The sequence below is a fragment of the Erythrolamprus reginae genome, chromosome 3 (assembly GCF_031021105.1).
Source record: "Erythrolamprus reginae isolate rEryReg1 chromosome 3, rEryReg1.hap1, whole genome shotgun sequence".
NCBI classification, from domain to species: Eukaryota; Metazoa; Chordata; class Lepidosauria; order Squamata; family Dipsadidae; genus Erythrolamprus; species Erythrolamprus reginae.
Window position 1 is genome coordinate 96883047 of NC_091952.1, and position 13773 is coordinate 96896819.

Below are 13773 nucleotides of genomic sequence, written 5' to 3' on the forward strand. Positions count from 1 at the left end.
ATATACGTACTGGTATGTATGTATTTCAAAATTTATATGGCCAACCTCTCATAGTAATGGCTCATTCTGGGCAACATAAAATAAGTTAAAATTAAAATAGTAATAAAATTAATCCCACCATTAACCAATATCTGATCATTCCTGATTTACAATGGAGAAAAATAACAAAATCAATCAACCAACAGAAGTGGCTTAATCTTTCAGACAAAATTCCTAAGGGACTTGCAGGAAAACTTTGTAGGATTGGGTTTATTTGGAACTTAAAGGGAATGCTGCTGCACAGCGTATGGCTGCAACAGAGAAAGTAAGACTTCCATGTCCAGGAAAATGACATTATATAGTAGACAAGACATGAACCATGCCTAAGGTAATTACCTTAGGAAGTATTACTCTTTTTCTTTTCAATATATTTCTTTCTATATTAATTAGTAAAATTTACTTACGAAAATTAAATGTAAATGTAAATATACAAAATATAAAGAAATGTATCAGAAAGGTAATAGAAATGGATTAAGATCTGTTAAACTAGAACAAAACATGTGAAAAATATTGCTTTTACTCCTTATTCTTTTATTCTTTTTCTTTCTTTCTTTTTCTTTTTTCCTTTCTTCTTTTTTTATTTCTGGAAAACAATAAAGATACTTTACCCCAAAAAAAGACATGGACTATGCCTGTTAATTTGGGTGGGGTGAGGTGAGGAGAAATAGTCAGAGATCAAATAATAGCCTGGCCTTGTGCCATATAACGATTTAGGAGTGATAACAAGCATGTATGAACCATATCCAGAAATCTTGCTGCATTCTGGTACACGAAGCATGAAATTAAACACTAGTGCAGGCATAAGAAGAGTCAGTGTTGTTTTTACCTGGGATCCTGGAATTTCTTTGTGAAAAGCATCTGTGGTTTCTTTAACCAAAGATGTTAAGGCATAATATTCAGCCGAAAATGGGCCAATCTCTTGCTCAATGTCAATATTGATTCCGTCCATGTACTGTGCTTTGGCCAGGTCTACCTGCTGGTTTATCCATGTTGCTCTAATCGCAGGATCAATAATTTTCATCACAGATATGTCTCCTGAAATAAAAATGGTGATTATTAATGAGCCTTGGTGGCACAGTGGTTAGAATGCAGTACTGCAAGCTGCTTCTGCTGACTGCCGGCTGTAGTTCACCAATTCAAATCTCACCAGGCTCAAGGTTGACTCAGCCTTCCATCCTTCCGAGGTGGGTAAAATGAGGACTCAGACTGTTGGGGGCGATATGCTGACTCTGTAAACTGCTTAGAGAGGGCTGCAAAAGCACTGTGAAGGGGTATATAAGACTAAGTGCTATTGCTATTGCTTTTGGCCAAATTGCTGCAGTATTAAGGCATTAAAAAAATATTTTGAGATCAACATTTTCCTTATCATAATAATTCCTTTGAAGTATGTTTTGTCCTGAGAATTTCAGTTTTGTTCTGTGATTTTTGCAACAGTGAAGCTATCAACCAATAACTCACAGAGAGGTCTCAGTCAATGTTAGTGCAATTACCATATTTTTTGCAGTATAAAATGCACCTCCTCCCCCTAAAAGAGGCTAAAAATTTGGGTGCATCTTATACTCTGAATGTAGCTTTTTCAAAGCTTTCCCCCCCTAGCCATTATAAGGTGCTAATGATCTTCCTGGCTTGTGGGATTTTTTTCATTCCTATTCCCTTGGATTAAGTTTTTTTCTAGTCCTAAGTATTTGCAGCAAACAGGGCCGGAAAAGGTGGGAAGAAGCCTCCGTGGGGCCTCTTTAGGAATCTTCTGGGAGGAAACAGGACTGGAAAAGGCAGGGAGAAACCTCCATGGGGCCTCTCTAGGAATCTCCTGGAAGGAAACAGGGCTGGAAAAGGTGGGGAGAATCCTCCATGGGGCCTCTCTAGGAATCTCCTGGGAGGAAACAGGGCTGGAAAAGGCAGGGAGAAACCTCCATGGGGCCTCTCTAGGAATCTCCTGGGAGGAAACAGGGCTGGAAAAGGCAGGGAGAATCTTCCATGGGGCCTCTCTAGGAATCTCCTGGAAGGAAACAGGGTCTCCACGCTCCCTGTGGTTTCCCCAATCGCACACATTATTTGCTTTTACGTTGATTCCTATGGGAAAAATTGCTTCTTCTTACAAACTTTTCTCCTTAAGAACCTGGTCACAGAACGAATTAAGTTCATAAGTAGAGGTATCACTGTACTTTATAGCAGCCTTTGATGCATATTATTTTATAAAAGTCTTAATCAGCATATCAGGGCAGATCACAGGAATGAATATCTGCTGAATTATATTAATCACGCAACTTTAAAAAGAAGCCATAAACATGAGCATGAAGAAAAGACCAGAAATTCATTAATACATGAAAGAGGAACTGAAACAAGGAACACCAAGGTCATAAGTGCTTCAGATGTTGCTTAAGACAGTGTTTTTCAACCAGTGTGCCATGAGACATGGTCAGGTGTGCCGTGGGGAAATTAAACCTGCGTCCCCAAACTATGGCCAGTGTGCCAGATACGGCCCGCGGATGCCATTTATCCAGCCCGCCGCCAGTCACCTCCAACCGAACATAAACATTCCCCTCACAATCCCTCCAGCTATCAGCGACAGGAAGAGTGGAGACACAGGGAACGCTCGCTGACCAATCACCTTCTAGGATTCATCCTGACCACTAGCGATGAACCAATAGCAGGCTGCCTCTCATCCACACCCAGGAAGGTCCCTGCTCAGGCTGCCGCACACTTGTCATTGTGTGGCCGTGGCGAGTAGTTGAAGGTGCTACTCCTCCCCACGGTCCCGATTTCTAATCCTGGTCAGGACTGGAGGTAAATGTTGCTACCACTAGATGAAGCCTCAGCCTCAGCTATTTATGTCTATCCTGATGGTGTATATAGATATTTGACCTTTTTCTTTTTATAAGAGGCCCCCGCAGAAAGTGATATACTATATTATTAACTATATGTATAATATGTACTGTATTAGAGTGTCATTTTATGTCATTTTGGTTGGTGGCGTGCCCCAGGATTTTGTAAATGTAAAAAATGTGCAGCAGCTCAAAAAAGGTCTGTCTGTCTGTCTGTCTGTCTGTCTGTCTGTCTGTCTGTCTGTCTGTCTGTCTGTCTATCTATCTATCTATCTATCTATCTATCTATCTATCTATCTATCTATCTATCTATTAGATTTGATGCCGCCCCTCTCCATAGACTTATCCTGAGTGTGTTGATGCCCTCATGCAAATTTATTTTAATATGTCATTGGTAAATTGTGATAGTAATGGCTTGAGTGTTATATAATGATTGAGGCTGCATTCTTACACACACTTAGTATATACCAGATTTAATTAAGCTCAGTGGGTGCTACATGTGTTAAAAGACATACAGAAAAGATGCAGGAAATGTTCTCTTTATCCTGATTAGAACTTACCTTTCAAAACTACTCTGGATCCTTTTGAGTGAGCATAACACATAAGCTCAGGGTCATATTTTCCAAATGTGGCCACTGTTGTAATTAGTGACCAGTTATAATTTTTCCACGTCTTCCCACCAACATCAAATACAAAGACCTACAGAGGAAGAGTAAAAAACCAACAATGTATCACTCTCATCACTTTCCTTTAACTGGTTTAACTGGTAAATAAAACCATCTTAATTAGGACTGGGGGTGGGATTTTCTACATCCTGATTTATTTATTTTTTGGTATGTTGAACCAATTCCCGTAATCCTCTGTCCAAAGTCCAACACATTTAAAGGCCATCAAATTTGGAAAGGGGCCTAAAAGCTATTTGCTTAGTATAAATTCTGATAATTTGGAATGACATTAAAATGCTCAGTTCAATAATAAGCCACTCCCCCCGAGTGATTCAGTATGCATTTTTTGAATAAAAATATACATAAAGATCCCTTCTTCCAATGAATAAAGAACATGACTTTAAGTCTTTAAATCTCTACAAGCATCTTGTATGATAAATGGTTCCATAACTATTTTTCTCTACTTGTATTTACTGATTCAGATACAGTATATTAAAAAGATTAATTAAAATTCAAAGTTTTCTTAACCATAAAATGGGGACACTCATATGCTTTTTAAAACAGCTATAAGATTTCTAAAATCATTAACATTAACAGGTAGTCCTCTACTTACACCCTCTTGTTTAACAATCGTTCAAAGTTACAACAGTTTCAAAAAATGTTAGTTACAAATCTGTCTTCAAAATTATGACTGCTAATTTTGGAGACAGATTGTAAGTAACATTTTTTTCAGTCTGTTCTAACTTTGAACAATGGTTAAGCAAGAGGTTGCAATCATCGTTCAAAGTTACAAATGACTCAAAAAATGTTACTTACAATCTGTCTTCATAATTAGCAGTCATAATTTTAAATACAGATTGTAAGTAACATTCAAAAAATTGTGGTTTGCAACACTTCTTGCCAGTGTTCCCTCTAATTTTTTTGGGGGGTGGGCGGCACAGAAATATTAAATAAATGAATGAATGAATAAATAAATGAATGAATGAATGAATGAACGAACGAACGAACAAACAAACAAACAAACAAACAAATAAATAAATAAAAACCCCACCCTGTTTTGCCTCAGAGAATTTCAAAATAAAATACTGTACTATGTGTCTATAACAGTGAGCTCATAATAGGGCAACTCTATCAATATCAAAATGCCACTTAAATAGTTGAGCTAGTTTCAAACTAGAGTTTGATTTTCTTTCTCTCTTCCTTACTCCCATTCTTTTTCTTTCTCTTGTCCTTCCTCTCTTTTTTCTATCTCTTTCTCTCTCTTCCTCTCTTCCTCTCTCTCTCCTTCCCTCTCACTCTTTCCCTCTCGGCTTCTGGGCAGGTTTGGAAAACTCTGAGTTGATTATGATTTTTAAGTGAGCGATTGCTCACTGCTCAGCTTAGAGGGAACTATGCTTCTTGCCACTTTCCAGGGGGAAAAAGACCAATTCTCATGGTCATTTGTTGGTCAAAGTCAAAGACTACCTATATATTTCTATCCTGCTATGTGGTTTTTTGTTTTTTACAAAGACCCATCTGATTGGCTCAAGCATCCTGGTGATAGTTTCAAGACAGATTCTTACAAAACGCCTAAAGAGCCAGGATATGTTAACTGACTTGAAAAAATCCTTCTAGGACACGGAACCTATTATCAACTACACATCGTATATGTTAAAAAATAAAGCCTCCCTTATGAGTTAAATGCATCTTTTAATTTGCTGTGTAATTTCCTTAACCACAAAATACCTTACCAGTGCCAATTTCTTTTTTCCCCCTATTTCCCAGTCTATCCTGCAGCTCTGCTACTTCCTGGTGAGCTTCCATCCAAGTATTAATCAAAAGCTTGGCTTTTTCAGTTCGGCCAATATATGTGATTTTTCTTCACTTTCTTCAAATTGTGATTTGTTTGTTTGTTTACATATTTATATGTCGAGCCTGTCTCTCCCCCAAAGCACTCTGAACAGTAGCTAATAAAAACAACAATGGAATGTCAATCAGCCTATTGATGGAATTGCAAACTATGCTGATGGATGGATGGATCACTCAGTCACACCAACTCACCGCAAGCTGCACTAACTCTCAATCAGTCTCCAGGTGTAATATAGGGCCAGACTATTTTCGGGAGTGCCTCTTACTGCACAGTTCCCAGCGACTAATAAGAGCCAACAGGGTTGGCCTTCTCCGCGTCCCGTTGGCTAAGCAATGTTGGTTGGCAGGGCCATAGGGGAGGGCTTTCTCTGGAATCATCTGCCTCCTGAGATCTACACTGCCCCCATCCTACTGGCCTTTGGGAAAGCCTCAAAGACTTCGTTTTGGTGGCAGGCCAGGGGCCTTGATCAGGTGGTTTACCTCCCGAATCAGACCAAAAAATGGGGTGTATGATTTTATTGAGTGGATTTAAAATTGTTTTTTAAATTGTTTTTGATATTTAGTTTTATTGTAAGTTGCCTAGAGTCCCTTGGGAACTGGGCAGCATATAAATTGAATGAATGAATGAATGAATGAATGAATGAATGAATGAATGAATGAATGAATGAATGAATGAACTGTAGATGGTAAAGAGGAGATGAAGAGATTTGAGCCCTGTAGCACCCTGCAAAGCAGATCTCTTCCCTCTCCAGTTATTTCTGGCAATTATGAATATTTGCTAATTATCTTCAGATTAGTCACTCTGCTTTCATTTTGCAACTACCCTCCTATAGTTGCACTAGGAAATTGAAGAAGAGAAAGACAAGGGGCAGACATATCAAGGCTTTAGGCTAGAAGCGGCCTTCATTTGTTTTTTCTTCCTGACTGAAGAATCACAAAAAAATGCAGGGCATCGACCCATTCCAACAACGATCCATTTCCTGGCATGGACAAACCAATCGCGGGGAAACTTTCAGTTTGGGAAATCGAAGATCTATTAAGGTGGAGCAGGCTTAACGTTTAGAAACCGAACAGACCGGCTAAGGAAGTACTGTATTTGTATGCATAGCGAATTGGGATATCTAAAACAAAAAGTGGAAAGTTTTTATCGCTTCCACGGTAGCGCGCGGGTCGCGCCTGCCTTAAACTTTCCTCAGCTAAATGCCCGTCGTTGCACGCCTCCAAGTCCCGTAAGCTTCCACTTGTCATTGGGGACCGACTGACCCGAGCGAGACTGTCCACCCGATCCGTGCATTTCGCGGGACTCTTTTTTCCTCCCCTCCGGGCGTTGCCGGGTGGAGGGGGGAAGCTCACCTCGAAGTCTCTGGGGCTCGAGATAGGCTCGCAGAGCCTGGGGTCCTGACACGGGCAGGCGGCGGCAGCCAACCCCAAGTGCAGGGCGAAGATGATGGCGGCCGACAGACGCGCGTCTCCGGCCCCTCGCGAGCTCTTCATGGCCAGGGCGCTCCCGGGTCGGGTCGGCTCCCCTGACAGCGTCCCCCACGCGAGTTCCCCTGCCCTGAGCTTCGGTCGCCCTGAGCCTCAGGCTGGAGAAGACCCTGTTTGACTTCCGGCTGGCTAGGACGGTTGGGGATCATATGGCGCTCCTGAGGGGAAGGGGGGGGATCTGGGCTGTCAGCGCCCCCTACCGTCGATATGTACCCAGACTACCATTGAAAGTTATACAGTACCTCATGATTCCTGATGAATTTTTCTTTTGTGTACACTGAGAGCATATGCACCAATTACAAATTCCTTGTATGTCCAACCACACTTTGGCCAATAAAGTTCTGTTCTGTTCTGTTCTGCAGTCTGCTCCACTCTGCTCCACTCCATTCCTTTCCAGTCTATTCTACAGTCTACTCTACTCTATTCTGCTCCGCTCTGCTCTGCTCCATTCCATTTCATTCCATTCTAGTCTATTCTAAAGTATTCTATTATCTTCTAAAGTATTCTCTTCTCTTCTCATCTCTTCTATTCTATTCTATTCTATTCTATTCTGTCCCATTCCATTCTATTCTATTGAGGTGTCAGTCATCGTGGTTGGTGCTGATTTTGCATTTCATCCAGCATAATGGGGGAGGGGAGGGGAGGAGTCAAGAAAGAAATACATACTTCTCCATTTGTTTGGTTTTAAAGAAAGGAAGTCATTATTTTTGCTTGTTTCGAGCTAGTCAGGCTCTCTGTATTTCTCAAATATACATACATACATACATCCCTGGTGGAAAAACAATGGCTAAATTCTTGGGTTTTTTTCATTTTGGCTAGAACTCCAATAAAATAATTTCTCCCTACCGGGTCAGAACTTTGCCTTGATGAGTACAAGAAAACTAGTTTCCGCAATCAATGCATCTGTTTGTTTCAATCGGCTTGGGTGTGGGGGGAAAGAGATATTAAATGCAAAAACCATACTTTATAATCTTCCCCAAACTTTTCATTTGTGTTACCTAATTTTCCTGTGATATTTGCAATCACAAAGAGGAAAGAGATTGGCAGTTGGAATTCTTGCAGTCATACTGGGGCAGTGGAATCTTGTTTTAAGAAACTAAATGTGGAAAGTGTATGTTTTATTCGCAAGTAATTATTAAATAAGATAGCATGCCATCATAATGTCTGTAATTTGTACAATAACATCATTATCCAAGTCATTTATGTAATTGAGTCGCCCTGAATCCTTCGGGATTGGGCGGCATAGAAGTCGAATTAAATAAATAAATAAATAAATAAATAAATAAATAAATAAATAAATAAATAAATAAATAAATAAATAAATATTTGAACTATTTGAACTATTTACATTTAACCCATGCATATTCAACACAGGTAGTAAGTTCCACGCTTCGACAACTCGATTGTTAAAGTCATATTTTTTACAGTCAAGTTTGGAGCGGTTAATATTAAGTTTGAATCTGTTGCGTGCTCTTGTGTAACCTGATAGTTTCATAAATCCTCCTCCATTGCAACTCCTCAAGGTTGTGGTGGTTGTTTACACAATCAGACAAATGCGAAACTGCTCATTCTAATTTAAGACATTGGGTTAATTTTAAATTCTTCTAACCAGGGCCTGAAGATAACTTTTTAAAGAGAAATCTCATCACCTCTAGTTGTTTGCAGCCTGATAAAGAGATAGAGTACATGATTTGCTGTTAAAAAGGAATTGTCTCAGTACAAATGTTTATTGGGTATTGATTATTAATTGCAGAGTTTGTGCTATTTAGTTTGCAGCAGATATAGTGTGGCGAGAAGAAACACGTGGCTGGCAATCCCCTTTTGTTTAGTAACAAATAATCACTCCTTGCATAAGATGGGAAGTTCAAACTTTTACTCACAATTTAGTTGATTTGCTTCAATATCATGCATTACAGTATGCAGGTTGAAATGAATGAGCCTCAGACGCTCAAGGGTTAACCAGTAGGCACAAACTGAAAGCTGGGCTTGGGTGCCTGTATTTATACTCTTTTTTCCCGCCTGAATACCAGGTGACAGTTAAACAAACTTCCTGCGCAACAATACACCTAATCAATTTCAAACATTTAAATTTGAACTAATTACATTTAACCCATGCATATTCAACACAGGTAGTAAGGCTTACATTTCATACTGTTTCAATAGTTATTAAATGCTACCATGTGTGAGGATGGCATTCGATTGAACATCTCACACCTGTGCCCTCAGCCAAGAACATGGAGTCAGAATGGAGAAGCAATGAGGAGCAAAAGGGGGGAGCCATTTGCTCTGCAGTGGTATATACAGTATAGCCTAGCAGAGCATATGCCCCTAGTGTCATCAAAAAGTGACTCACCAATGGAAGGGGAGTATCTTTATATTTGTCTCCTCTTCCACTATGTCATAGCGGCCTGTTCTACAAGACAGTGCAAGTGTGCTATAAACAGAAAACAGAATATCCCAACAATGATGTCATATCTATTTAATGTCACTTCAGTGAGGTGGTTGACAAAGGAGTGGTGTTGTAACCTAAAAGTGGAGCTCTCACCTCACAATCTGGAGGCTGTGAGTTCAATCCTAAATACACACAGATATTTCTCTCTCTGGGCACAATGAAATTGTATCTGCTGAACAAAATTCCATATTTGGCGACAGGAAGGGCATCCAGCCATTAAACACTTTGCTATATCCATTCAGTTGCTCAGACTCCATCCTGCAAAGGATTATAGGGTTGTTAAAAGAAGATGAGATGAGTCAGGTGATTGGCAAAGACATGGTTAGATCTATAGCTCCTGTGGGCATATTTCTTTTCTTTTGATCACATAGCTCTGCCTACTATGACCAATTTGGTTTGGGCTATGAGACCAGACAGTTTGCTCATGCACATGCATCTATTCAATTCATACAACAATGATTTAATTATTATGTGGATTCCTTATTTCCAACAATGGACCAATCTGTAGAAGTATTGGTCTTTAAGGTTAGATAATGAAGCAACAAGTGCTCCATCAATTCATCTTCTGTTATTCAATGGGAATGGAGTCTCTAGCTAGAAATGGTTCTGCTGGGCTTCTCGTTGCGAGCCCCCAATTAAGTCCAAAAAGAGAAATTCAAACACACACGTTTGTAAAGGAACTAAAGTTGTTTTATCGAAAAGAAAAATACTTCCAAACGCACTGTTAGTCAGTTAAAGTGCTCTCCCACAAGTCAACAGCCTTGAATGCTGTGAGGAACACAAAAGAAAAACAGAGCAGATAAAAGGCAGCTGTGAAGATGTCACAGCTACCCCCTTTCAGAGTCCTTAAGTCAAAAACTTAGCTGAGTTAGTGTGGATGCTGTCAAAGTCCCTAGTGAAGACAATGTTCTCAAAAGGGGCTAAGTGCAACCCAGCCATGTTGGGTCACTCACGAACGCGAATCCTAGAAAGAAAACCTGGACACATTGTCTCTCTGGGTGAAGTGACATGGTGTAGAGCCATGTACCCCTTTTTATTTGGGAACATAAGGATATGGGGATAATTACACATACATGTCAAGTGATACATCCAACAATATAACTTCAAACGTATCTTTTGAGTTCTTCCTTTTCCCATAGATATCAAGAAACAATTTCCTAGAAACTCTTCCTAAGAGCGGATGTTTCTCACACCTAATTTCTCTGAAGCCTTCTGCCTTATCTCAACTAATCTTCCTTAATCACCCTTTTGTCCTGTGTATGCTTCAGGCAATGTAAATCTCCCCCTTTGATTGTATCTGTCCAGAGTGATGAAAACTTTGTTTATTGTGAGATGTTTATTGAGCCCTTTTGTTTCCCTGTTGTAATTACCAGGAATGCAGATTAGGCAAGTTTAGTGCCCTCCTGTCCTGGATTAAGTAGAGCATTTTTATGCTAGAGGTCCAGATATATATAATTATAATACAATCCTATTCTAATATATTTTATGCTATACTGCAACAAGTTAGTCCAATAGTCCTGGAAAAACTTGAAACAGGTCAGAGTCCTTGTGAAATCCTGATGTAAAACGCAGTTCTCACTATCATCAAATGGATAAACTTCCACACCCAGAGGCAGCAACACTGGCTATTTAACAGCAGCCTCATTAGCCTAATTACCCCGGCCACAGGTAATCTCCCTTATTTCTTGTAATATTTACGCAGTTGTTCTTTCCTTGACATCACCCTGTGTCTGCGCACATCTATGAATGTCTCCCCTTCAGAATCTAATGATGATAAGGAAGATGATTCACTAATGGGGCAATTACCTAATGGGCTGCCTGTCCTTACCACCTTTGCGGACCCCACTTCACTTTCAGAATCCTCCCCAGATGGGCCTCTTGACAATGGGAGGATTCGCTCACATCAGCCCCCACAGTCCTTGGAGCAGGAGCTGGTCCAGAGCCAACCACCACTGAAATTAAAATGGATTCATTCATTCATTCATTCATTCATTCATTCATTCATTCATTCATTCATTTAGTCCAATACACAATAATACACAATGAAGGTAATAGAGGACACCTTCGAGGAAATTGAATTAGAGAAATAATAGAAGAGAGAATATAGGATAAAATAAATCAATGAGAGAAGAGAAGAAAGATATAGGGATAGAAGAGAAGATATATGGGATATAGGAGAGACAATAGGACAGGGGTCGGAAGGCACTCTAGTTCACTTATGCACGCCTCTTACTGACCTCTTAGGAATCAAGAGAGATCAACCGTGGACAGTCTAAGGATAATAATGGTGTTTGGAATGTTTCTTTCAGGCTAATTTGGGTGTATTCCCTATCTTGTTATCTCTTTTGTATTATGGTTGTATTGTGAAATAACCAAGGGAGACATGGAATTTTCAAGAAAAGACTGTCAGAAATGGTGTGGGGCAGTGATGGCTAACCTTTTTGTTTCCTTGGGTGCCGAAAGAGCATGCACACATGCTATCATGCATGCACGGGTGTCCACACCCATAATTCAATGCCTGGGGAGGGCACAAAGAGCTTCCCCGCCCCCAGAAGCTGTTTGAGAAGTGGGAAACAGCCTGTTTCCCAACTTCTGATGGACCTAGTAGGCGCATGTTTTGCCCTCCCCAAGCCCCAAAGTCTTCCCTGTAGTCAGGGGAGGATAAAAACTCTCTCCCCATCCCCCCGGAGGCTCTCTGGAAGCCAAAAATGCCTTCCCAGAGTTTCTATGCAAGCCAAAAATCATCTGGCCCGCACACATATGCACACTGGAGCTGAACTAGGGCAACAACTGACAGTGCCAGCAGATATGGCTCACAGTCTCGACCTAAAAATGGCTATTTTCCTCCCATTCCACATGCCATTGTCTACAAAATATAGAAGAATATATCTGGCTTGGAGTAATAATCTCAGTAGATTTTGGAGCCATGGCTTGAGTGGAGAATATGGAACTCATCGCACTGCATTAATTTCAAGAAAGATAAATAGTCACTGGCTCAGTTTCTAAATAAAATAAAATCAAACCTTTATAGTCAATGCACATCATGTGTAGAATGAAATTGAATTAAACTGGTACTCCATTAAAATGGTATCTCCACCATTCACCCTACTTTGAAACTGCCATTGTCATCTTTGTTCAAATATGGATTATTGAATAGTCAGAGTTATATATGAAAAATAACCACACACACACACACACACTCCACCCCCTTTTACTGATTCTGGATAGGATGCATATACTGTATTACTATATTACTTTATGGCATTGAAGGCTTGATTTTTCAATCTGTGATTTTAAAACAAAATAAAGAAATTCTGGTAATTGGGAAGAGGGTTTTAAATCAACATGAATATTTTCTTTTGAAATAGTAAGGAGTTAGCAAACTCTGCTAAATTGTATTATGTAGCATTTTTATGGGCATTAGCAGATCTCTAACTGAAGGTAGTTCAGCCTGCTGATCTTACTCCAAATAATCTGACTCCATAAATTTGAATATTATTCTTTCTCTGTTACATATATAGCTTGTGAGATGTTTACCATTTAGTATTTTTCACGGAGTAGGAAAGTATTTATTTAAAACAGAAATTCTAATGAAAAATTCTAACATTAACATATAATTTTAAAAAGGACTTCCTACTACCCATATGAAGGAAAGGGCAGCGCCGGACTTACCCGGCAGGCAGGCTTTGCTGGAGGGACCGGGAGACACGGTCCCTCATGGCGGCCGCCATTTTGGATCCCGGGCGAAGTCTCGCGATGCGAGACTTCGCTCGGGAGAGCAGGGCCTGATTGGCTAAGGCCCTGATTGGTCCGGGCGGGGCCTGCTTGCCCTATATAAGGGCGAGCAGGCCCGAGGCTCTTCCTTTTCGCCCGGACCGATCGACCGAGCAGACGTGCGATCGTTCTGCTCCGGCGGCCATTTTGTTTGGCGACCTCGTGCGAGGCGCCATTTTGTGGCCTGTGGGGGGTGAAAAGCCTGCTTATTCATCAGCGGAGCCAGCATCGGCTGGGCTCCGCTCCGGTTTGGAGCCTCATTGTTCCTTTTTAAGGGGGAGGGAGGTGCTGCCTCCTGGTGGCCTCGCGGGCTCGCGGGGGTCGCTGGGGGATCGAGGCCTGGGATAAAGGCCTGGTGTTTGGGCCTTGTTGCCCTCGGGGATAGGGGGGAATTGGCTTCCCGGGGGGTTTTTGGCACCGCTGAGGCCTGCTGTTTTGAGCAGGCCTTGTCCCAGTGGTGCAGGGCCCGTTGGGGGAGGGCTTGGTCCCGCCCTATTTCTTCTTGTTTAAAAAGTAGATTTTAGTGGTATGGCCCCTAAAAAGCGGCCAGCTAAGGCCCTCCCGGCCCAACCTGTGGTGCGGCCTAGGAGGGCTGCCAGGCCGTCTGCCCGGGCTCGGGCGGCGGCAGAGGGCCCCCCGGGGGGGATCCCGGTGGGGGGGGTGGTAGGGTTTATGCCCACAG

At 41.2% G+C, this 13773-nt stretch overlaps 1 protein-coding gene across 1 annotated transcript in view; it reads right to left on the bottom strand.

Annotated features, from left to right (window-relative positions):
• CTBS (chitobiase) overlaps positions 1–7012 on the bottom strand; it is a 13825-nt gene extending 6813 nt beyond the window's left edge. Inside the window, exons 1-3 of the mRNA XM_070748997.1 lie at positions 6731–7012; positions 3425–3563; positions 866–1074 (exon numbers count right to left, since the gene is read on the bottom strand). Of these exons, the coding sequence (XP_070605098.1) occupies positions 866–1074; positions 3425–3563; positions 6731–6871 (489 nt within the window). The 5' untranslated portion in view covers positions 6872–7012. The remainder of the gene's footprint in view (positions 1–865; positions 1075–3424; positions 3564–6730) is intronic.
• Between the last annotated feature and the right edge of the window lie 6761 nt (positions 7013–13773).